At 44.1% G+C, this 24,691-nt stretch overlaps 3 protein-coding genes across 13 annotated transcripts in view; 2 read left to right on the top strand and 1 right to left on the bottom strand.

Moving 5' to 3' along the window:
• Positions 1-3,879, top strand: part of PSPH (phosphoserine phosphatase) — a 44,015-nt gene extending 40,136 nt beyond the window's left edge. For 10 of the 11 annotated variants that reach the window (XM_047713660.1, XM_047713662.1, XM_047713659.1 and 7 more), the window contains 2 exons: positions 1,039-1,187; positions 3,402-3,879. In XM_047713660.1, coding sequence (XP_047569616.1) covers positions 1,039-1,187; positions 3,402-3,509 — 257 coding nt within the window. In that variant the 3' untranslated portion in view covers positions 3,510-3,879. The remainder of the gene's footprint in view (positions 1-1,038; positions 1,188-3,401) is intronic. The other variant, XM_047713666.1, reaches the window with a different exon arrangement.
• Positions 3,880-5,222: 1,343 nt separating this feature from the next.
• Positions 5,223-7,961, top strand: LOC125090729 (potassium/sodium hyperpolarization-activated cyclic nucleotide-gated channel 4-like). The gene is made up of 2 exons (XM_047713672.1): positions 5,223-6,627; positions 6,830-7,961. Exon 1 carries the CDS (start codon positions 5,223-5,225, stop codon positions 5,766-5,768), a length of 546 nt encoding a protein of 181 aa, XP_047569628.1. The 3' UTR covers positions 5,769-6,627; positions 6,830-7,961.
• A 1,806-nt stretch (positions 7,962-9,767) lies between these two features.
• NIPSNAP2 (nipsnap homolog 2) overlaps positions 9,768-24,691 on the bottom strand; it is a 30,943-nt gene continuing 16,019 nt past the window's right edge. Inside the window, exons 7-10 of the mRNA XM_047713668.1 lie at positions 24,469-24,500; positions 17,419-17,513; positions 12,357-12,440; positions 9,768-10,927 (exon numbers count right to left, since the gene is read on the bottom strand). Of these exons, the coding sequence (XP_047569624.1) occupies positions 10,863-10,927; positions 12,357-12,440; positions 17,419-17,513; positions 24,469-24,500 (276 nt within the window). The 3' untranslated portion in view covers positions 9,768-10,862. The remainder of the gene's footprint in view (positions 10,928-12,356; positions 12,441-17,418; positions 17,514-24,468; positions 24,501-24,691) is intronic.

Raw genomic sequence — 24,691 nt, 5'->3', positions numbered from 1 at the left:
CATCATCTCTCCCGGCTTTAGTGTCCATCTAATCTCTCGGTATATAAGTGCCTGCACTTGATTCCTCTGTACCCAGGTGACTCGTTTTGTTATGTGTTATGGTTCCGTTTTTTGAGCTCTCTTCTGTATTTGAACCAGTTTAGGCTCAGGAAAGAGGGTTTGTTGGCCGTGAGTCGCTGCTCTGTTCCAGCTCTGAAGGGCCTGCCGGTTCTTCTCTGGGCCATCACAGGGCCACAGCTGCATCCCCGCCATTTCAGGAGGTCTCTCATGATGGCCACGGGTGGCTGACAGCCTTATAACCGAATAATGTTAATTTAAAAAAAGTAAATGTGTTGGTGGAACATTTTTGAAGGGTCTACAGGTAGAGATTGTTAAAAAACGTAGACAGGGGGCTGCCTGGGTGGCTCAGTGGGTTAAGCCTCTGCCTTCGGCTCAGGTCATGATCTCAGGGTCCTGGAATCGAGTCCCGCATCGGGCTCTTTGCTGGGCAGGGAGCCTGCTTCCTCCTCCCTCCCTCCCTCTCTCTCTCTCTCTCTCTCTCTCTCTCTGCTTGCCTCTCTGCCTACTTGTGATCTCTCTCTGTCAAATAAATAAAATCTTAAAAAAAAAAAACAAAATGTAGACAGGGAGTGTGAGAATTACTGTAAGAAAGAAAATCGACCAAATCTGAGTTGGAATCTCCTCTTAGATGAAATTATATATTAACTTTTTAAAAACTTCGATATATTACTGTTTCATGGTGTTCTGCCCCCTCAGCGAGGTTTGAGAATTACAGCTCTGACAGCTTAGAGGGTAAAACCCATTGACCCCAAGGTGTTGATGACCTAAACACCTCAACAAGAGGGACCTGCACTTTAAAGGCAGAAGTTGTGCGTGGGAGGGTGGGGAGAGGTGTGGACATCCAGGCTGTGTCACTTTACTGAGGGCCATTTTTAGCTTTCTCGGTGACATTTAAGTGAGGGTATCATCTGTGCACAAAGCTGGCTCTACCGGTATAAGTCTGTGGGTCACTGACACTGTTTTAACTGCTTTTTTAAGGTGAATATGCAGGTTTTGATGAGATGCAGCCAACTGCCGAATCTGGTGGGAAAGGAAAAGTTATTAAACTTTTAAAGGAAAAATTTCAATTTCAGAAAATAGTCATGATTGGAGATGGCATCACAGACATGGAAGCCTGCCCTCCTGCTGTACGTATTAAGCGTACTGGTTTTTCTGGTTGTGTTTTTCTTTTAGACGGCTGATTTGGAACTCTGTGAGATTGGTGAAAGTTAAACAAGAACACTAGGTAGCATTGTGAAAAACCAAAACAAATAAAACAACTTCAGTCTCAGTGTGTCAGCTGACATTTTGCAAGCCTAAGGAAGAGAATGGTTTAGAACTTTATGACCTGGTTCCTGCCACCTCTCAGCCCAGGTGTGTGCCCAATTTTTGGCTTCACTTCCCTAAATAATACCAGAAATAGTAAGACAGCTCTTGTAGCTGTAACCAAAATTTTAATGTATATACATACATATATATGATTTTATTTTTTGAGAGAGCATGTGTGTGCAGTGAGAGAGACACGGAGAGCGCACAGGAGCAGGAGGGAGGGGCAGAGGGAGAAGCAGGGAGAGCAGGGAGCCCAGTGTGGGACTTGATCCAAGGACCCTGGGATCATGGCCTGAGCTGAAGGCAGACACTTAATGGACTGAGCCTCCCAGGCGCCCCTGTGTTTTTATATTTGATAAAGTATTTCTTTATACATTATCTTCTCGTTTTTACTAGTTAGGGGACTGAGGCTCAGGGAGGTTTGAGAGTGTGCCTGTGTTAAAGCCCTTCATTCCTATGAATGAATGCTGTTTTCTGAGACTAGCCGGAAACGCATGCTGTGTAGTGGAAACGCATGCTGTGTAGTAAGTGTCCAGAATATCAAATATGTCCCTTTCAGGTAGGACTTTATCCTTATCATTTCATTCTAAATTAAGAAAAACAGAACCAAAAATAGAGTGGTGAACTTTTTAGCACCTCGTTTCCTGAGATCTAAAAATAGTTTTCTCTGTAAATGATTAACACAAAGTGGTTAAAGAACCTTTGGGGCCTTTTCACTGACTTGCGTCAACTCAAGATAAGATATCTTCAGATGATTGACCCCCAACACTGGCGCTGAGTTAGTCACGGAGGCTGGGCCAGTTGAACAAGGAGTGCCTGAAGGAAACCGTGTGGAGTTCTGTCAGGTTGCTGCTAACCCTGATGTCAAGAAATGACCAAACTGAATTGCAGAGGACCTTACCCGTCATCAGAAGATGACAGGCTTGACTGAACCGAGCGCGAGTGTGTCTATGCAGACGTGTAGCCCTCAGAGGTGGTCAGGGGAGTGTGTGATCTAGAGGAAGGTTAGCTGCCCCGTGTGAAGGCCTGGCAGGATGGGGGTGGGGGGGGCTGCAGAGCAGAGAGGGGACGCACTAGGAGCGGACCTGGGCCGGTCAGGGGGCAAAACCTGGCAGGAATGGGCTTTCTCTTCAGCAACTGCTGAAGACTTTATGTATCAGGCACTTGGGGGTTCCCACTAGGCCGTGGGGAGCCCTGAAAGGCTTGGGGACAGAGAAGGAAGGCGATAGTGTGTTGGGACAGCTGAGTCGGTGCTGGCCTGCAGAGAGGGCTGCCAAGGAGGCAGGAAGCTCATGAGGCTAAATTTAACTGGAAGGTCAGAATCTCACTCTGTTTTCCCCTTGTGTGGTCTGAAAACAAAAATGAAGAGAAAAGGCAAGGAAAAGAACTTTCAGTGTCCAGATTAGGTACAATGTGCCTATACCCTGGCAGAAAAAGAGAAAGTACCGCTTTGAAAGATCATTGACTATAAGAAGGTATCACTTGGTAGATACTAAGGAAACAACATAGATGTAATATTAAATTTAATGATGGAAAGTGGAGTGTTGCCCCAGATCCTGGGGCTGTCATCTCCTTCAGCCCAGAGTAACACCCTCCCGTCCGTCAGGAGGTCCATCAGGCTCACAGAGGGCCCCTGTCAGGAGATGCCTGCTCTGGTCCCGATTTTAGGGCCAGTGGGACTTCACCTGCACCCCAGGCTTCTCTCTTATCTTCCCTCTTTGAGATTGTCTGGCCTAGCTGTGCCTGTGTCCAGTTTAGAACTCAGGGGATTTTATCTTTGTAAGAGATTGTGCTGGTGTTAAGGGGGCTTAAATTCTCCTGGAAGGCTGCAGTGGCCTGGGCCTGAGTGGATTTGCAACAGAGGTGCTCAGACTCATTCATTCTTGGGACAGGGGAGGCAAGAAAGCACCCCTTGGAAGCTCGGCTTTACCTCTCTTTGCACAAACAGTTTGTTCTTTCAAAGAACACTTACTGCCCCAGGGTGTATCTTTTTTTTTTTTTTTTAACTCTTTCCCCCTTTTTTCTCCTCTTAGGATGTTTTCATTGGATTTGGAGGAAATGTGATCAGACAACAAGTAAAAGACAACGCAGAATGGTACATCACTGATTTTGTAGAGCTTTTGGGAGAACTGGAAGAATAATATCAATTTTTATACGGTTCATAATAACTTTAGGTAAATTTTTAAGAGTTATACAGTTTGATACCATTTGCTTACAATTGCTTATTACAACCTAATGTATAGGTTTGGTACTGATTATCTGTACTTCCAAGTAGACTACATAAAATTGCTCCTTTTTAACTGCAGTCCCAACATTATTATGACCATTAATTACCTGGAGAGTTTTATAATCTGAATTCTTTATGTATTTTCCTACCTGTATTTTATTTGAAACCTTTTAAAGGTGGATAGTAAATGAAACACCTTCCCTATTGGAAATACGGGGTAGGCAGCTTATGTGAATGTTGGTTTTCCCTTTGGTAGGTAAATAAAAATTTATCATGTATCAGTACAGATTGGTGGCATTGTCACTTTCTGCCTGTCGTGTATTTCAATATCAAATATTTCAGGTACTTTAAATGTTTGAGTAGAAACAGCCTCCAGGCAAGGGACCAAGAAGTTGGGAGGCCCCACCCTGATCACAGGGCGCAGTGCTGGTAACCACGCAACCCGCCAACCCTCACACTGGGCCCGGGGTGGGGCGGGGGCTGGAGACGCTTCATTAGCTCTTGGAATTAGTCCTATCAGGAATGTTACAAAGGCTTAAAAAAATGGAGCCTTAAACAAAAGCAGTGACCTTAAAAGACAGACATTTGATAATCACATGAAGTAAAAGAACTAAAAACACATTTTACTCATCCCAAACGGGTTTCGCCTTAAATGAGTTAAATACCTCCTAATAGCCGATGTGAGCCCTTCTTTCTTAAAAGAGGACTTGGAAAGACCTGGAAGCCAGGTTCGTGTTGATTCTTGTAGTGGCAGGAAAGAGGAATTTCAGAACGTGCTTTGCAAGTAAGTGGTTTCATACCGTCCCTGGTAGAGAAACGGGGGAGGGTAAGGCACAGGTGTAGCGAGAGGCATTAAGTGGATTTTAGGTAGAAAAGGCCAGAAGGGTTTAATACAGGAATTTATTTGAAAAACTTTTTAACCAAATAATCAAATTTGGTCAAATACTCAGGTAATTGTGTAGCCAAATAACCAAATCAGATGACTCGGATTTCCTTCTGAATCCAAGTTGCGGGAGGAGCTTGGTGACAGGTTTGGCGAGTTTAGAGAGACCCGCAAACAGCCACGCGGCCGTTGGGCGGGGAGACTCGCTGGCACTCGCCCCGGAGCTGTGCGGCGGCTGGGGGGGGGGGGGGGGGAGGCGAGGCGGGGGGGGGGGGGCGGGGCGCTACCCGCGCTGCAGGAGCGCTGGCCCCCGGCTGCGGGCGGGCGGACGGGGGACCCCGAGCTCGGGCCGGACGCTTCCGACTGCCGCACCGCCGGGGCCCGCCTTCTGCGGGGCAGGGGCCTGAGCGGGAGGGCGCCCGGGGTTTGGCGCAGAGGCGTCCGATGGGCTCCGGAACCGCGTGCCCGCGTGGAACCAGCTGTGCCCGTTGCACGAGCCCCCGGCCCCGGCCCTCAGCCGCCGCGGGGCCGCAGCAGCCCGCGCCGCGCTGTCTGCCCCGCTCCGGGGACCCCGGCCGCGCCGGGAGCTGCGCGCGGTCCTAGGAGCCCGGGAGGCGGATGGTGTTGGTTGTGACGTGGCTTCCTGCCTGTGTGACGTCACGTTTCGTGCTGCTGACGCGCGCTGCTGTGTAGACAGGAAGGCGCGAATCGGGGTCATGGAATAACTGTTTTTTCGCGTATGAAATGGAAACCGTCCCTCAGGGCTCCCCCGCGCCGAGAAGGACGCGAGCGCGAGCAGCGGGCGTTTCCCTCCCACCGCCGCCCCGTCTCGGGCCCGCCGCGGGCTTGCTCCCGCTTCTCCCCGGACGGCGGTTTCTCCGCGACGCTGCGGGGCCGCGGCTGCCGGGCCGAGCGCTCGGGACGCGGCGCAGGGGGCGGGAGGTTCGAGAGGGCTCCGGAGACTCGCGGGGTGGCGCGAGCACGGTGGCTCCTGCCTCTGCGACCCTCCGACTCGTCAGGGTCCGCGCGGGAAGCGCGGGCCGCGGCCTGACCAACGGCCCCTCCGCGGACGGCCGGCCCCGAGCTGCTCTCCGCGGCGCTCGCGTGGCTCTCCCGGCCCGGGGCCCGCGGCGCGCACACGGCCCACCTCTTCCCGGCAAGGGCGGCGCGCGCGGGGTCACCGCCGGCGGAGGTCACGTGCGGAGCCGGCGACTCCCCCACCGGAGGGTTCACCGGGCGCTGGGCCCGGGACGCCCTAAGCCGGCACTTGCCCTCGGAGCTCCGTCTTAACGCGTGTCCTGCGGTGGAGGAGGTTTTACTCCCCAGGCCGGAAGCCTGTTCTGCAGAGTGTGCGGGAGGTGTCCTCTCCGGCGGTCACGACCTCTGCAGAAAGTACAGCTTTCAGCACTGAATAGAGGACCATTCAGGACTTTGCTGACCAGTTTCCACCTCTGAACTTAATTGATGTATGTTTATGATTTTCCTTTTGAATTGTTTTTACTGACTTGACCTAGGCATATCATAACTTCCAAGGATTGCTAGAATTTGCCTCAAAAATAGTATGCATGAAGACACTGCCCTGCCTTCCGAGAGCCTCGTGTATTTTCCAGCTGGAACCGACAGTCTCCATCCTTTCTCTTTTCCTAGCTTCCCTTTCTCCCTTTCTCCACTTCCCCCTCCCTTCTTTCTCTCCATTCATCAAGCACATTATTAACATCTACTGTGTCCCAGCCAGAAAGTGAAGGTATCAATTTAGCAAATATAACGCAGAACTGAAGAAAAGGCTCTTTCACAGGCAGCCATGGGAATAAGGGGGAAAGAAGTAGGTTCTGTCAACTGTTGGTTTTAGGAGAGCAAAGTGTGGGTCCTAGAGGGCTTTTAAAAAGGAGTAGGGATGATATCACATGAATGATAATTAAAAATGAGTGGGCTTGGGGAAGTAAGATTCACCAGACTTACACCCAACAGATGGAAAACGAGTTTGGAAGTTTTGAATATTCCTAATGAAAATTCATAGTAGGACAAAATAATATAATTTGCTCTTTGCTGGGCATTTTATAAAAGGAGTTGGCAAATCGGGCAGGAGTTGGTAAAATGAAGTGATTATTTGGAATTAGCATAATGAGAGGATGTTCTTAAAAGTCACCAGGTGAGGGGCACCTGGGTGGCTCAGTGGATTAAAGCCTCTGCCTTTGGCTCGGGTCATGATCCCAGGGTCCTGGGATCGAGCCCCACATCGGGCTCTCTGCTCAGCGGGGAGCCTGCTTCCTCCTCTCTCTCTGCATGCCTCTCTGCCTCCTTGTGATTTCTGTCAAATAAATAAATAAATCTTAAAAAAAAAAAGTCACCAGGTGACTGCCATACTACTTAGTGAGTGCTCAGTTTTCAGACCTCGTCTAACCCTGCCTCGCAGCAGCATTTCACATCAGTGATCGCATCCTTGATGGACGTTGTTCACTTAGCTTTCATGACATCCCACTTCCTTCAGTTTCTTCCTGTTTCCCTGATGGTTTTTCACCCTCTTCCTGGTTCCTCCTTACCCTGGCCCTCTTCTCTGTGTACACTCACTCCCCATAAGACTTTTAGTTCTGTATGCAGAGAGTTCACACATGCCTGTCTCCAGGCGAGTCTGCTCTCCTGAACTGCAGAATTCACACGTGCCTACCTGATATCTCCACCTTGTACCCGCATAGACCAGCTCAAACTCTGTATGAGCCAAACAGTTCCTGATCTTCACTTCCCCAGATCTGCTGTACCACGCCACTGACAGCCTTCCCCGTCCCTAGTTGTGGAGGCCAACACTTCATTCACTTGATTTTTTCTTTCATTCATACTTTCATTCAAATCATCTTGGCTCAGCCATCAAGACATATTCAGAATTTCACCATTCTGCCTACTTCTACTGCTACCCTACTGGTCCAAGCCACCATTTAAAATGTAAGTCAGATCTGTCCTTCCTCTGCTCAGTACCTTCCAGTGGATCTCTTCTCAAAGTAAAAGTCAAGGTCCTTCCAGTGGCTCCCAACACTCTACTGATCCAACCCCATGACCGCTGCCTTCTTCCATCAAGTCCTCCCTCTCTCCTGTTTCTCGGCTAGTGGTCTCCACCCCTCTGGTGCATGCAGGAATGACCCTGACTCAGGGCCTCTGCTGTATCCATTCCCCCAGCATGGTGGGATTCCCTTCTAAACACTTGCCAACACTGTCACCTCCAAGTTTTTGCGTAGATCTCTTCTGTGAGGCCAACTCTGACAATGCTGTGTACTGCCTCTCCCAGCCCACCCTTAGATTCCTGATCTCCATTACCCTGTTCTACCTCGCCCCACTACAGCATGTATCAACTTCTCCCATATCATGTAACTTACAGTAAATTTTTCCAGTAACATAAAATGTATTATTTGCTCCAGGGGTACAGGTCCATGATTTGTCAGCTTTCACCATAGCACATACCCTCCCCCATGTCCATACCCCAGCCACCCTATCCCTCCCACCCCCTCCTCTCTGGCAACCCTCAGTTTGTTTCCTGAGATTAAGAGTCTCTTATGGTTTCTCTCCCTCTCTGGCTTTGTCTTGTTTGTCATATGATCTCACTGATACGAGGTATTTGAGAAACAAGACAGGATCACAGTGGAAGGGAGGGAAAGATAACTTGCAGTATCTTATATTTTAATTGACGGTCTCTTCTCACTGCACTGTAAGCTTCACAATGGTAGGGATTATGTTTTGTTCATGATGTTATTCCCTGTGTCTGATGCTTGGTACATAACAGAAACTCAGTATTTGTTGAATGACGACTAAAGCCTAGCGTGAGGCAGGCTGCTTTGGGAAACCCAATGACTTAATTAGGACAGAAATTCCTCTTCCTAGCGTAGGGTATATTCTGAAAGAGGCCCATTTTATAGTCGGTTCATTCCTCCGTGCTTTCTGGACAGAAAGCTCTTTTAAGAAAGCAAAACTAAAGGAGAAAAGCAAAGTTTCTAAAAGAAAACATCATTCTTGCATATTCTGTTTGGCATCTGGACATCACGGTGCTCACCAGAGACTGAATGGCCTCTGGATGGGGAGTTGGGTGATGACGCAATTTAGGGAGCCTCATCCAGCTTGTCCACCAACTGAGCTCAGTTGTGATAGCTAATTTTATAGGTCAACTCGACTGCCCGAGGGATGTCCAGGTAGCTGCTAAAACATCTTTGGGTGTGCCTGCCTGTGAGGGGTGTTCCTGGAAGGTCAGCATTTGATTCAACAGGATGAGTAAATATCCATCCTCTTCAATGTAGGGGGGCATCATCTGATCCTTTGGTGGCCCAAACGGAACAAGGCAAAGGAAGGGCAAATGTATGCTCTCTGCTGGAGCTGGGAGGTTCATCTTCTGCTTTCAGAAGATCTCTCTGGAGATCTTGGTTCTTGGGCCTCTGAGCTTGGACTGGGAGTTAAGCCATCAGCTCTCCTGATTCTCAGGCCTTTGTACTTGGGACAGAATTATACCATTGGTTTTCTTGGTTCTCTAGCTGGCAGATGGAAGGTTCTGGGACTTCCTGACTTCCATAACCACGAACCAATTCCTGCCTCTTCTTAAGTGTATCTTATTTAGGTATTCTATTGGTTCTGTTTCTCTGGAGAACCCTAACACCCCAGTGAATGATAGGAAATTCCAGATTTCTGCAGGGTTCACTTCAAGTCCAAACAGTTTGTAAGTGAAAATTCCCTCCATTCCTCACAATTTTTTCCCAGTTCTGAATAGCTAGATCACTAGTAAAGGTAATTCACCAGTAATACTAATTCTATCCTTTCTCTTTATATAGTTTAGAAAGCAGTTTCATATGAATAATTCTTTGATTCGCATCCTATAAACATGCTCTGAGCATCCAATCAGTAGAACTGCTAAGATGCAGGTCTTCTATGCTGGAGCCCCCCATCCCCTCTCCTTCCTCCTGCTCCCTGTGGCACTAAGTTAAACAGTTCAGAGCGGAAGAGCCGTTAAATGCCACGGAATTCCACCTCCCCATTTTATGGATTCAGGATGCTGAACACCGAAGACGGTAAGTGCCTCGTCAAGGAAAAGCGCCTGTTCTTCCGCCGGCTGCCCCAGTCCCCCAGATACCATGCCCTGGTACACCAACACCCGGTCCTCGATCACTTGGCTAAGTGGCTAGGGAGAAGTCGAGGAGCTTATTCAGTATTTTGCTCCATAAACTCAACATGTGCCCACTCAACAGGGACAAGCTGTATTTCAAGAGGGACAGGGTCATTTTCAGCACAAGTTCATACAAAAAGATTGCAAACAAGTAATATGTGAAAATCAAGAGGATTTTATTGATTTTTGTAGGTTCTTGGAGAAAACCATTCACATGTAAAAGTTTGACATTTGCTTTGAGATTTATTCACACTTTATTTTATACATAAATTCTTTAATTTGGGGGTCAGACATAATTTTTCACTTTAACGGGACTTTCACATGATTACAGTCACAAAACAGGCACACTATATTGAAAAACTAAATCAAACAGAGCTCAACAAAATACGTACTTTATTCCAACTTGAATCTCAACATGCACCACCCCTCATACATGATCTTGGAAGTATCTGCTGTGAGCTTACTAAAATATTAACTACAGAATGTCTGAGGTCACAAATGATTGTTTACAAAATAAAACCTCTTTTCCTAGTGCTACTCATTTTATTATAGAAAAATATTACCAATAAAAATTAGTGCTTTTCAAGATGTTCATTTCAAAAATCACATATGATACACAGGTTCAAGCCATTATTTCCTCTCACCCAGAGCTATCACAGTACATTCTGTGAAGACTGAATTACTGATTAAATAAATGTACCTTAGCAACCACTACCACCTTAGTAATGACATGTCGTTTACTACACCAACTGATTAAAAAGGAGAGTGAATTAAAACATTTTCAGGTATTGGGTATGCTCTTAATTTGTTCTGAGTCTGAGGCTCAGAAAAACTGCTGGAGTAACATGACAAAATTTATATTTCTTCCTGATACAAGAAATTTGTCTAAAAAAATCTGTAATTATAAAACAGATTTGCTTTTAATAAAGAGGTTGCTAGCTTTTTTTACATGGTTATGTTCCTATTTGGAGAGGATTCAAATTTTAATTTGGGCCCTCTTTTCCCAGAGGGTAGAGAGGGGTGGCTAGAAGTATAAGGTGTATTCGACAAACATAGGGATGCTTCCACTGTTGCAGTCAAAATGTAATAGTTTCCTTTCTTGTGATTATGTAAATTTTAAAGAAAAGAGGTCTCTCATAAGCTATATACAGCAGTTTACATTTCAGTGTTTTTTCACTTGATATACAATTAAAATTAATTTATGACAAATACTTGTCACATAAATTTATGTAGGCACGTCTAAAATCTGTTTACTGGAGGGGTGAGGTCTTCAGTGGGATCATGATTCTGGATTCCATTTCCTGAATAAGTGGGACTGAAAACAAGGATCAAGATTATTACACTTGTTCTTTTCTAAACAGATTATGGTAAATGTACAGTAACAAACACGTTGCAGAGAATGTTCAGAAGACATGCTGCTTGGAATCAGAACAGACTGGAAAACAAAGGACTGATCTCAGGGAGAGAAATACATAGGTTAACGGTAGATGTTTTTAAACAAACAGAAGATGTTTTTAAAATTAAAGCAGATTCTGTTTGGAGATCTGTTTCATTTGTAGGAACTTAGGAATGTCCCTGTTGTAAGAAAAGTGATGCTTTCTCAAAAGGCTGAGAACTCTGAGCTAAAATAAAGTTATATAAAACCAAGTAATACTGCATGTAACTACAGACAGCACTGAAACCCACTGCTGAGTAAACTACGCCTCTTGGAACTAATAAACGTTTAAAAATAAGCAAATCATCCACATACAATTACATGATGTTTTGAACCAAAAGACAAGATAACACTTATTTTCTAGAACAAATTACTCTTTGATTTTCTTAGTAGTATATGGACTTAAATGTACCTGACATGCAACATGATTGGTACTTATAACCTGTGTCCTCGTTACTAGGTTGTATTCAGCCCAACTGTTCTTATAAAAAATCAAGCCACCAGGATTTCATAGTATATATGTATGTGGCTATCCATGCAAAATGCCAAATTAATTTTCAAAATTACTTTTAATTGCTGTACTAAATTATAATGTTTTTGGGAATAGATAACTTTGATGAGAAAGGGAAAGCCCAGAAGAATATTGTGTAATAAATATTCAGAGAATATTGAAAAGTACAAAAAAAAGGGAATGATGTAAAATTTACAACATACAGGATCTGAAAACTGTACCAGACAATACTTGCTTTTTTTTTTTTTAAGATTTTATTTTAATTTATTTTATTTTATTTTTTTAAAAGATTTTATTTATTTATTTGACAGATAGAGATCACAAGTAGGCAGAGAGGCAGGCAGAGAGAGAGAGAGAGGAGGAAGCAGGCTTCCTGCAGAGCAGAGAGCCGGATGTGGGGCTTGATCCCAGGACCCTGGGATCATGACCTGAGCCAAAGGCAGAGGCTTTAACCCACTGAACCACCCAGGCGCCCCTAAGATTTTATTTTTAAATATCTACACCCAAAGTGGGGCTTGAACTCACAACCTTATGAGATCAAGAGTCACATACTCCAATGACCGAGCCCGCCAGGCGTCCCCCACACATACTTGAAAAAATGAAAGTTCCTTATTGAAAACAAGGCATGTAACTATTAAAGAAAACTCTGACTATTCTCCATTCCCCCCAACCTTATGAGTCACTGTCCTAGAGCAATATATTATTAAAAAAAAAAAGTACATATTAGCCTTGGAGGGAAAGAACATAAAAGAGTTAAGATGAGAAGAACGGCAAGTTTTATATTTATGAAAATATTACCTGTATAATATACCAATTCTTCCCAGCCATGTTTATGCCACGCTGCATTCCGTATATCTTCCCTGGTCTGAAGATCCTTGTAAGCTGAAAAAGAACCACACAGAAGCAAGGCTTAAACCAAAGAAAATGTCCTATGTTCCACTAGTATGTCCGTCAAGTCCTGGGTCAGCTGCTCGGCTAGTTTTCTCAAAGAGACCACTTTGGGGATTTAACACTAAGCTGAGATCACTATAAGCTGGTTACTCTGAGCAAAATTATTTAGGCCTTGTGAGAAGTAAAATAGCTCTCTAAGTTTGACAGTCTAGTCAATCCAAGACCTATCTTTCAAACCAAGTGAATTTCTTCAATAACATGTTAAATTCATAATCAGAAACTGTCAAACTACAGATAAATAATATTCAGTTCAATTTTGCTCAACATTTCCAAAGCACTACAACGATGTGGGTGACAGACTGTGTTCACTGCACCGGAGGGCAAAAAGACTAGTAAAGGCAAAGAACACGGTCTCCTTGAGAACAGAGTGGGGAGGAGAGGAGAGAGCTATGGCAGGTGTGCTTTGACCAGGTGCGCTTTGAAGGTTGAAAAGACTGTCATGGACAGGAACAGAAAAGAGAGCTCCTCCAGGTGGAGAGAAGAGTGTCAAAGGCATCAGGTCTTTGGTGTCACGTGGTACAATTCAGGGATCTCATCCGGATGCCTTGATTTCTGATTCCCAGGCTAGGCAAGCTCCTTCCAACCACTCACCAGGGAAATACCTGGTGAGGCATTTTGACGGGGGTGTCAGTGAAGACTAAAAGGATAAGAATCGGGGCTTCTAGTGTCTATTCTGGGACACACACCTGTTCTCCACAGGATTTCCTTTTCCTGAAAGAAGACCTACCCTTGTAGGCCTAGGAGTTTAACCATCTAAGATAAAATTTCCTTCAACTAGTAATAGAGTATACATTTATTACAAGCAATTTTGAAGATGCTGAAAAATAGAAGGAAAACAAATCTTGTACCTTTCACCACCCAGAGCAAAACAGCATTAACGTGACAAACAGTACATTCCAACTGAGGTCAGGTGCACGGCCAGTGCACTGAGTGGTCACTCCCCTTGCAGAGAACACAGGTTGGGGACGGCTGTGTTCTTATTTTTTCATTTCAAATTTTTAATTTTCTTAATTAAAATGTTTTATTATGGTAAAATATGCACAGCAAAATTAACTTTTATTTAAAAAGATTTATTTATTTGAGAGGGAGAGAGTGAGCATGAGGTGGGAAGGGGCAAGGGTAGAGGGACAAGCAGGGTCCCTGCTGAGTGGGGAGCCCGATGTGGGGCTCTACCCTAGGACCCTGTGATCATGACCTGAGTAGAAGCTTAACCAACTGAGCCACCCAGGCACCCCGCAAAATTAACTTTTAACTATTTTAAAATATACAAGTCAGTGGTGTTAAATACATTCACAACTATCCCCCTTTCATTACTATCCATCTCTAAAACTTTTCACTGTCGCAAATTAAAACTGTACCCACTGAACACTAACTCCCCATTCTCCCTAACCCCCAAGCCCTGGTAACCTCTACTCTGCACTGTCTCTATGAATTTGCCTCTTCTAGACACCTCGTATAAGGGAATTTAATGTTTTCTTTTTTTTTTTTTTTTAAAGATTTTATTTATTTATTTGACAGAGAGAAATCACAAGTAGGCAGAGAGGCAGGCAGAGAGAGGAGGAAGCAGGCTCCCCGCTGAGGAGAAAGCCCGATGTGGGGCCCGAACCCAGGACCCGGGATCATGACCTGAGCCGAAGGCAGCGGCTTAACCCACTGAGCCACCCAGGCGCCCCGGAATTTAATGTTTTCAAGGGTTATCTGTGTCGCAGTATGGACTGGCATTTTGCCCCCTCCAGACGGATAAATATGTACATACTACATTTTGTTTATCTGTTCATCAGTCTATCCACATTTGGATTTGGGGAGGCTTTTATTTTATTACTGTTTTTTTTTGTTGGGGAGGCTTTTAAAGGTGGGAGGCCCTTGAGCATGGACGTATTGCTGAGGGAGGGAGCCCTTAGATGGGGTGGTGGTGAGCAAACGGGTGCAGTGAGGCGTTGAGGTGAGGAAGGAATGGCATCGAGCATGCAGGTCAGAGGAAGAGCTGCTGTGCTGTGGAGCGATCTGCTTTGGAGTCGGACGTGCTCAAGTCTGGGCCTGCTGCAGTGACTCAACGGCTGCTGATTTATCTGTGAGTCACAGATACCTCGCTGTGGCGCGTGGCTGTAAGGATGAGAGAATGATGCTGGAGGGGCTGGGTCAGTGTGGTTCTCTAAGAAGTATGGCACAGGGAGGGCAAGGTTTTAGAGGCAGGCAACTGAGAATTCAATTCTGCATATCTCAGTACTTTCTCTGATAAAGTAGGGAGCAGGCAGTGGATGTCTGGCACACTAACTGGGGACAACAAAGGCAGGCAGAGAAAGGGACCGCCTAAGAAAAGACATGAGCTGCCATCTGGCCACTTTCCAAAGCCAGAGCACCACACTATTCCTAGCTTCCGCGTCTGCGCATTGTGGCTGACCTTGTGGACTCCTCCTCTTGTGCTGCTCTGTGAAACCTCAAGCTCCTTCCCGTAGGACAGAGTTAAGGGTCTGTGACACCCTGGTGCCTGCCTGTCTACTCCTTCGCCTGGGAATTCCAATCTAGACACATTGTAACCCTGACCTGAGTGGAGTCCCTGTGCTTGCGAACAGAGGATATCTAGGACAGGGTGTGGGTGCCAAGCCTGAGGGGTGAGTGAGTGAGCGGAACAGGGCTGACTTTTCAGTTTATTTCCTCGAGACATACCATGTACTGTTTTAAAAAAATAATAATAGGGGCTCAGTGGGTTAAAGCCTCTGCCTTCGGCTCAGGTCATGATCAAAGGGTGCTGGGATCGAGCCCTGCGTCGGGCTCTCTGCTCAGTGGAGCCTGCTTCCTCCTCTCTCTCTGCCTCTCTGCCTACTTGTGATCTCTCTCTAGGTCTCTGTCAAATAAACTTTTTATAAAAAATCTTAAAAAGAAATAAGAATGACTTCACCCGTATCTCAAACCCATAAAGGTTAAATTAGGTTTAGCATAATCTCTAAAGGCAGGTATTAAAGATTTGTTTCCAAGTCTATCGCATTCGAACAGTCTGGTATCCATGGAGTCCTGTCCCAGCTGGCTGGAAAATGAAGCCCCAGGACAGGGTGGCACGTGCCTCTACGGGGAGCTGAGGTTACTGTGGCATTTATTATTTGCTGCAGGGTTTCCATTTCTTTTCTTTTCTTTCTTTTTTTTTTTTTAAAGATTTTATTTATTTATTTGACAGAGAGAAATCACAAGTAAGCAGAGAGGCAGGCAGAGAGAGGAGGAAGCCGGCTCCCTGCTGAGCAGAAAGCCCGATGTGGGGCTCGAACCCAGGACCTGGGATCATGACCTGAGCTGAAGGCAGCGGCTTAACCCACTGAGCCACCCAGGTGCCCCATTTTCTTTTCTTTCTTTTTAAAAGATGTTATTCATTTATTTTGAGAGAGAGAGAAGGAGAGCGAGCGAGAGCACAAGTCGGGGGAAGGGCAGAGCAGGAGGGGAAGAGAATCTCAGGTGGACTCCCTGCTGAGTCTGGAGCCGGTCTGGGGTTCGATCTCACAACCCCGAGATCATAACCTGAGCCCAAACTGAGAGACAGACTCTCAACCAACGGTGCCTCCAGGAACCCCATGTGCAGTGTTTTCACTCGCTCACCCGCCAGGAAAGCCCAGTGTGTGCGGCTGAGCTAAGCTCTGGTCGAAGTAGTGATGGGTGGGGGTTAGGATGGGGGGTCTCCTCCCCAGACCATGAAGACCTGGGGGGAAGGCGTTCCTATTCAGACTTAGGTCCTCCCACAGCTCTCCGACCATACAGCCAGTCTGCGCTATTTCATTTTCTGACCACTTTTCATAATCTCCTGTTTTCCCATCACTGTTCTGACCCCTCCTTCTTGCCTTTACCTGCCAACTCCTTCAGGTCCTGAAGTCTAGCTCCTACTCACCTTCTACTGATGCCCCCAACTACATGTAAGTCTATGTCCCCTCAGTGCTGGGAGTGCCCTGAATATAAACCCCTACATCACCGATCACAGACACGGCCTCGTGGCATGTCCCTCATGTTGGCTTTTCCCTCATGAGACCAGTCACCAGTCTCTATACGTCTGCCATACTGACACGGCAGGCAGACAGGGTGCCGCCCTTGGTGGGACCCGACAGGTCAAATACCTCAGTTAATGAATATAGTCCAAAAACGAGTTATGCTTTTCATTTCTTTTAAAAGTGGGCTCCACACCCAGTGTGCAGCCCTTGGAGGGCTTGAGGTCACACCCTGAGATTAAGACCTGAGATGAGATCAGGAGTCCGACGGTTAACTTATAAACCACCCAGGCGTTTTAACTTTAATAAACTTACACACATGTGCCCCAAATGTACCAAGCTACTACTCAGACCTGGCTCCTGTTCTATCGGGGGGACAGGCACACATAGCCACAAATGACGACCTACATGGTATCGGGCTCTGGGGGCTCAGGAGGAGAGTGACATTCACTGGGGGGCGAGGGGGCACATCTGAGTCAGGCCCTGAGAGACACCAAAGATAATGCCAGACCAAAGTGAGCAGGGACAGAAAAGGTGACAGGAGGAGGACCTCCAGAAGGACAGTCTCAGACGCAAGGCAGGCAGTGAGTGCGTGGGGACCTGCCTCTCTGGATCGAATGTGGGATAATCTGTGAGGAGCCACATTAGTGTCTAGAAAGGGACGGCAGCTTTATCATCTTCCCTCTCCCACGGCCTCTCACTTCTCTTGCTCCTCTCACCATTATCCCCACTCTCATGTCAGCCTCTAATGCACCCCAAGTCTACAGGCCTTTCACTGATGACCTCTTTCCTTCTAGACAGCCCAGCACTTAACTTTCTAGGTTTCAGTTTGCTGCAGTGTTTAAAGTTACTGATGGGAGATGTGCTGTGTTGCCTGGTATAGCTTATTTCGTAACGAACTCTGAAATCCTAGTAACCCAAAAATGAAGGAAAAAGTTACATACCCCAAAGATGATGGACCATGTATAGCTGCCCAATCTGAGAGAAGAATCCTCCCACCGCTTCACTACCGTCCTGTCTGAAGCGAATCGCACGAGCCCTGTGGGGAAAAATGAGAATGTTCAGGCGCTGAGCTGGGTATGCTGGAAGTATCCGATGCTCTCCACCCTCACAGCAAGTGGAACCGTATGAAGACTAAGTGTTTTTTAGCTATCAAAGGCAACTGAAAATTATTTTAATGTGGATAACATATCTAAGTGCAAATGTACTTTTCTGTAGCTTTAACATTTTGGGGAGAAGTGGACAGTAATTAATGACTCTTAAAATCAGTGCTTGAGAATACAATAGTCGAGAAAAGTGGCCGAGGATAGGACCCATCAACTTAGAAAGAACTATTTCTCCAAGAACACACTGAGAGAAAGCGAGGGAAACGTGGATGCTAGAACACTCAAGATGCCGAAGCTACTGTATCTTAGGGAGACAGGGACCGCGCCTGGAGAATGGGGTTTAGGACAGAGATGAAGGGCGCACACCTTCAAAGAAGCTGCAGACCAGGAATTCTGGAAAACACATTGAATAACCATGAACGTGGAGCTTCCTGGCAATCCAGCATCACTATCAAAACGGAAGCTGCCTTGTGGTATTGTCATAGCATTGTCGTATGGTGACAGATGGCAGCTACGCTTGGGGTAAGCAGAACATAATGTACAGACTTGTCAAATCACTGTTGTATGCCGGAAACTACTTTAACATGTGTGTCGACCATATTTCAACAAAAAAATGAAACCCCCCCCCCTTTTTTTTAATCAGAACAAACCATCAGGGAAATTACCAAATGGCATTCCTATGTGTGGAAGAACATGTAGATACATGTGTCCATGTGCATGACATGGAATTGTGATTAAGTTGGCTAAAAACTGGCACTTGTTTTCAACATTCCTTTTTAAGATTTCCTACTGCAAAACCCAGCTCCTTAAACACCTTCTTTCATATTTGCACAGTACTTTGTTTATCTATGTAGTGATGCATCTGAAATCCTAAAATGGTTTTTAAGAAAAATGTACAGGGGCACCTGGGTGGCTGAGTCGGTTAACATGGCACTCTTGATATGGACTCAGGGTCCTGGGATCAAGTCCCTCATCAGGCTCCACACTCAGCTGGGAGTCTGCTGCTCTCTCTCCCTCTGCCCCTCCCCTATATCGAGTGTGTGCATCCATGCTCTCTCTCTCAAATAAAATCTTTTTTAAAAATTATGTTTTCCAAAAGCAGTTTTCAGGAATCAAACTTGAAAATGAAGGAAGTGGCCCGAAGTGATATACAAAAGTCACCTGGAAAATAGCTGGGGTTTCTCCGAGACCCCACACCACAGACCATCCGATATATTTACAGCAACACTGCCCAGGTTTGGGCCTGAAGTCTGTCACCTCAAGGTACCAGAGTTGGCAGGACTTGAGAAGATGGATTTGTTCTAATTAATTTAAAGGAACTGGAGGCATAAGAACAAGGATTCTAATCTACTCACATCTACAGTGAGACAGAACTCTCGAGGGACAAGAGATTTCAGTTGGCTTGACCGGCACTTTCTCGTCTTGGAGGCAAACTTCACATCAACTGAATTAGAACATCTCAAGATAGTGGTGGGGTACAGATCCGAGCAAGGGCAACCAGGGCAGGAGTGATCTGTGCATCTCCGCTCTCATACCCATGAACTCTACTCTGAGCGGGACCCACGCTTTCAGGTTCTTCTGTGGTGAAGGAGGGATCTCTTGCTAGTGCCCCCATGGGCTACCCCCAAATAATATTAAATTCTTTAACCCTTACACTCAGAATTAAGTGATCAACAGCTTCATAATAATTATAAATCTGATTGGTAAATTACTGAAATTAAGCAAATCACTTTAATGTGCACTCTAGCTCAGAGAGGGAAGAGCTGTCTTTCATTGATCGTGATAAATATTCAGCATTATTCATTCCATTATGAATTTTTCTAATTCAGTTACAGGAGGCAAAGAAAACATACTTGCCTTAGCCTGGTAATAATCAGAAGCATGTACTGAAGAGGAGATCAGCATCTTAAATAGTTACCTATGTGCCAAAATATAAATTGAACGCTGAGCTGGCTTTATAAATAGTTAACTGAAGAATCATCTCAGCACTTCTTTGTGAAGTCCACGGCGGGCAAGTCTTAATTAGTAATGTGCAAAAACAGAACTAATGAATGATCCTATTCTGCGGGCAACTAAATTATTACGTTTATAAGGCCCCTCCCTACGGTGCCTCTAGTAGCGGCATCCAGTTAACTAGGTATGTCTTAGTTTTCAAATTAAAACAATTTCTAACTTGCATTATGTAGCCTTTGATGACCCAAGAAGAAAAGATTTATTAGAAATAAGAATCGCAGGAGCCTCTGCTGGCTCAGGCTATAGAGCATGTGACTCTTGATCTCTGGGTTGTGGGTTCAAGCCTCATGCTGGGTATAGAGATTACTTAAAAATAAAATCTTAAAAAAAAAAAAAAATCCAGAACTGTTTTTTGGAGCTAGAAGAGATCTTAGAAATTATACAGTTCAAAGCAAGAAAATTTCATTGCTGAAAAAAAACACATCTAAGCTGAAAGTAAGGTAAAAAGTCACAGGTTCTCCTTTAAAGATAAGGAAGCCAAAGGGTTAATGTCTGACTAATGGCCAATAACCTCCTCTTCTATCCCTCTTAATTCCTGAGGTTTTATATTATTATAATTCTGTTTGTTTTTTCCTCACAATAGGATTTTAAAAAACTATATAAAATGATGGTAAAAGTTGGTGTTTTGTGATAATGCTCTTGAGCGTGCTTCTTATGTTCCACCATCCAGCTTAACGTAGCTGTTAAGATGGAAGAAATGGGGCGCCTGGATGGCTTGGTTGGTTGAGCGACTGCCTTAGGCTCAGGTCATGATCCTGGAGTCCCAGGATCAAGTCCCGCATTGGGATCCCTGTTCCACAGGGAGTCTGCTTCTCCCTCTGACATTCTCCCCCCCATGCTCTCTCTGTCTCTCTCTCAAGTAAATAAATAAAATCTTAAAAAAAAAAAAAAGACAGAAGAAATGGAGAGTTTTATAGTTCAGGTCAGGGCTGGCAAAACAGACCCTCAGCCTAAATCCCACCTTCTGTAGCTTGTTTTCATGGCCCAGAACCTAAGAATGGTTTCTACCTTTTTATTTTTTAAGATTTTATTTATTTATTTGACAGAGAGAGATCTCAAGTAGGCAGAGAGGCAGGCAGAGAGGAGGAGAGAGAGGGGGAAGCAGGCTCACTGCTAAGCAGAGAGTCTGATATGGGGCTCGATCCCAGAACCCTGAGATCATGACCCGAGCTGAAGGCAGAGGCTTAACCCACTGAGCCCCCAGGCGCCCCTGATTTCTACCTTTTTAAATGCTTGAAAAAAAAATCTCATCAAAAGAATAATATTTCATGACACATGAAAATCATGACATTCAAATTTTAGCATCCATAAATAAAGTTTTCTTGGGGGGTTCCTGGGGGGAGGCCAAATGCCCTCTGAACATGTACTAAGATGATTTTTATACTGTTAATTTGTGCCCATTAAAACACTCTGGCCACCTAGATTTTTAAAACACCAAGACTTGACATTTTCGTACATTTCAGATCTTTTCAAACAGAAATGACCACCACAGAAACAGATGAAGCTCCCTTTACACTCTTCTCCCCGCCCCCCCCGACTAGTCATCACTTTTTGGAAGCAGTTACCTCTCTTTTGAAGACCATCTTCCTGTCCACGGTTCTCTATTTCTACTTCATATGTGTGTATCCATGAACAGTAATTATATCTTTTTCATAGAACTCGTTTATATCACTCTCTTGTATCATTTTAAAATTTACCTACAAGACAACATGTTGTACATATTCTCTAACTAGCTCTTTCTCCTCAACTTGGCTTTTCAATATTACTGCATCTGCCAATCTGTTTCACGTTCGCCACTGTGTAGGATTCTACCACACGAATTTACTATAATCCATTTCCCTCAGACACATAGGTTGTTCACAGGTTTGGCAATTGACCTTTTCTTCATGTGCAACCATGAATTTCCGCTGTCCATTAAACGTTTACCAACCGCCCAGGATGGGCCAGGCCTTGTAGACAGTGTCAGGGACTGGAAAGCAGAGCAGCTCCTGGGCTGACAAGTGCTCTAACAGAGGCATGGAGGCAATGGGCTGGGGTGCAGAGGCCACACACCAATTACACACTTGACTGTGTTGTATATACCAATTTCCTTATTTTGAATTATCTTTGGATTCATGGTATAAATTCTCTTTAGTGAGGTGTGTCATTAGCAGCTTCACTGAGGTATATTTTATAACCTATAAAATTAAATTAGACGTATAGTACTTTTTTTTTTTAAAGTAAACATACAGCCTTGTGCAATCATCACTACAATCCATTTAAGTTAGGATCCCTTGTGCCCATCTACAACATTTTCTGTTCCCACCTCCAGCCCCAGGAAACCACTCATCCTTCCGTCTCTATAGATTAGACATTTCTGGACATTCTGTACATGTGTACTTCGAGCACTTATCCATGGTTCACTCCTTTTCATTGCCGAGTAGACTCCCACGCGGACCCAGCACGGCTTGTCTATCCGTTCCTCTGCTGACGGGCATTTAGGTTGTTTGCACTACTTGGTTATTATGAGAAATGCTGTCTATGATCACAGATATGAATCTATATGGACGTACACTTTCATTCTTTTGGAACAGAACTGCTGGGCCATACTGTAATTCCACGTTTAACATTTTGAGTAACTGCCTATTTTCCCAAGTGCCTGCACCATTTTACATTCTCCCTAGCAATGTATGAGGGCCCCAATGCATTCCCAACCTCACCAACATTTATTACTATCTGTCCGTTTAGCCATAGCCCTCTGAACATGTGTGGAGTCTCATCTTGTGGTGTTACTTTGCATTTCCCTAACGACTGAGAGGGTTGGGCGCTTTTCATGTCCTTATTAGCATTTATTTATACATCTCCTTTGATGAAATGTCTATTCAAATCCTTTGCCCACTGAAAAACATTTTTTAACATTTATTTTATGATTATTATTTTTAGTATTAATTTATTGTATCATTAAAAACACATAACATTAAACTTATCTCAGCCACTTCACAGTTCAGTAGTGTCAAGTACATTCATACTGTTGGGCAAGAGATTTCCAGAACTTCTTCATCATGCAAAATTGAACTCGATACCCACTAAATACCAAGTTCCCTTCACCGGGACCCTGGCAACTATTCATTTTCCATTACTGTGATTTTGGCTACTTTAGATACTCATAATAGTGGAATCATATAGTATTTGTCCTTTTATGACTGGCTTAATGTCCTCAAGGCTCATCATATTGTAGCACATGGCAGAATTTCCTACTTTGGAAGGCTGCATAATATTCCTTTATATGTATATATAAGATTTTCTTTATCTATTCATCTGTCAATGGATATCTGGGTTGCTTTCACCTCTGGGCTACGTGACTAATGTTGTAATGAACATGAATGTGAAAATATCTTCTTGAAATGCTGCTTTGAATTCTTTTGATTATATACCCAGAAGGAGGGTTGCTAGATCATATGATAATTCTATTTTTAATGTTTTGAAGAACTGTTGTACTTTTTCCTCATGGCTGCAACATTTTACATTCTTACTGACAATGTACAAAGTCCCAATTTCTTTGTATCTTCACCAACACTTGTTATTTCCCGTTCTTTTGATAATGGCCTTCAGAGAGGGTGTGAGATGGTATCTTATCGTGGTTTTGATTTGCATTTCTCTTATGATTAATGATGCTGAACATCTTTTGGCTGTTTGTGGATCTTTAGAGAACTGTCTATTCAAATTCTGTCCATTTTTAACTGGGTTATTTGTCTTCTTATTATTGAGTTGTAGGACTTTTTTATATATGTGGATACAAGTCCTTTATCAGATATGATTTGTGAAATTTTCTCCCAGTCTATGACTTACTTGCCTTTTAATTTTAAAATGATGCCCTTTGAATTATAAGAGTTTTTAATTCTGATGAGTTATAATTTATCATTTTCTTGTGTGCACTGTGGTTTTGGTGTTACATCTAAGAACTCTTTGCTTAACCCTAGATCACAATGATTCTCTCCTATGTTTTCTTCTGAAAGCTGTGTTATGGTTAATTTTGGTATATATGTGAGATAGGGCTCTAAATTTATCCTTTTGCAAAGATATTCAGTTGTTTCAGTACCCTTTGTTGAAAGGCTGTCTGTCCTCACTGAAATGACTTGGTGCATGGACTGAAAGCTAATGAACTCACGTATGTGAGTTTCCTTCTGAACTTGCACTTCTGTTCCATTGATTTGCATGCCTGTTCTTATGCTAGTACCACACGGTCTTGATTATTCTAGCTTTGCAGTCAGTTCTGAAATTGAGAAGTGTGAGTCCTCCAGCTTTGTTCTTCTTTTTAAGGTTGTTTTAGCTGTCTTGGGTCCTTTGCATTTTTGAAGCCTTGCTGGGGTTCTGACTAGGATTGTTGTGAATTTACAGATCAGTTTGCAGAAAAACTGGTACTTTGTTACTTAAATGAAGAAGAAAAACAACAAGCAACTGTGTCATTGTGGTGCTGTGTGTGTGACAAAAACATTTCAAAGAAAGTAATATCCAAGAAGAATATGAAATAACCTAATGCAACAGTGGGGTTTTATTAAAAAAAAATAATAATAATAAAAAAATATATATATATATGACATATTATTCAGGATTTACCTTCAAATAGTCTGGGTTGGGAGAGTGAGACCTAAGCAAGACTGGCCAGGTGTGGTAACTATGGAAGCTAAGTCACGGGCATGGAAGATGGGGAGATTCATGGGGTTATTCCTTCTAGTTTTGTGTATGTTCAAAAAAATTTCATAATAGAAACATCAAATAAAACAGTCTAGTATCAAATCATGGCTTTATCCCCAGATTTTATTTCTGGAATTAACACTGTAACCTAAAATAAGCTATTAGTAAGATTACAAACTCACCGTTTGGTAATATACTCACCAGTAATTGCCCCATTCTATCATAGTTCCTGGCTGAAAAGAGATTTGGATTTTGGTTTGTTAGTTCTGTGAATAAATAGGAAATAGTAGTATAAAAAATATCATATGACAAAACTAACTTAAAAATAACTTTTAATAACATGAAGTGTAATGTAAAAAATGTAACAAATTAATATTATTTACCATGCTCATATCTATCCCATAGTGGAAGTAATATTCTATTC

This window comes from Lutra lutra, chromosome 18, assembly GCF_902655055.1.
Source record: "Lutra lutra chromosome 18, mLutLut1.2, whole genome shotgun sequence".
Classification (NCBI taxonomy): domain Eukaryota; kingdom Metazoa; phylum Chordata; class Mammalia; order Carnivora; family Mustelidae; genus Lutra; species Lutra lutra.
Note: the sequence above shows the minus strand (reverse complement) of the source record. Positions and strands in the feature narration are given on the sequence as shown.

Bases quoted from the DNA above. Each gene is read 5' to 3' on its own strand.
- LOC125090729 (XM_047713672.1), top strand. From the start codon at position 5,223: ATGGAAACCGTCCCTCAGGGCTCCCCCGCGCCGAGAAGGACGCGAGCG.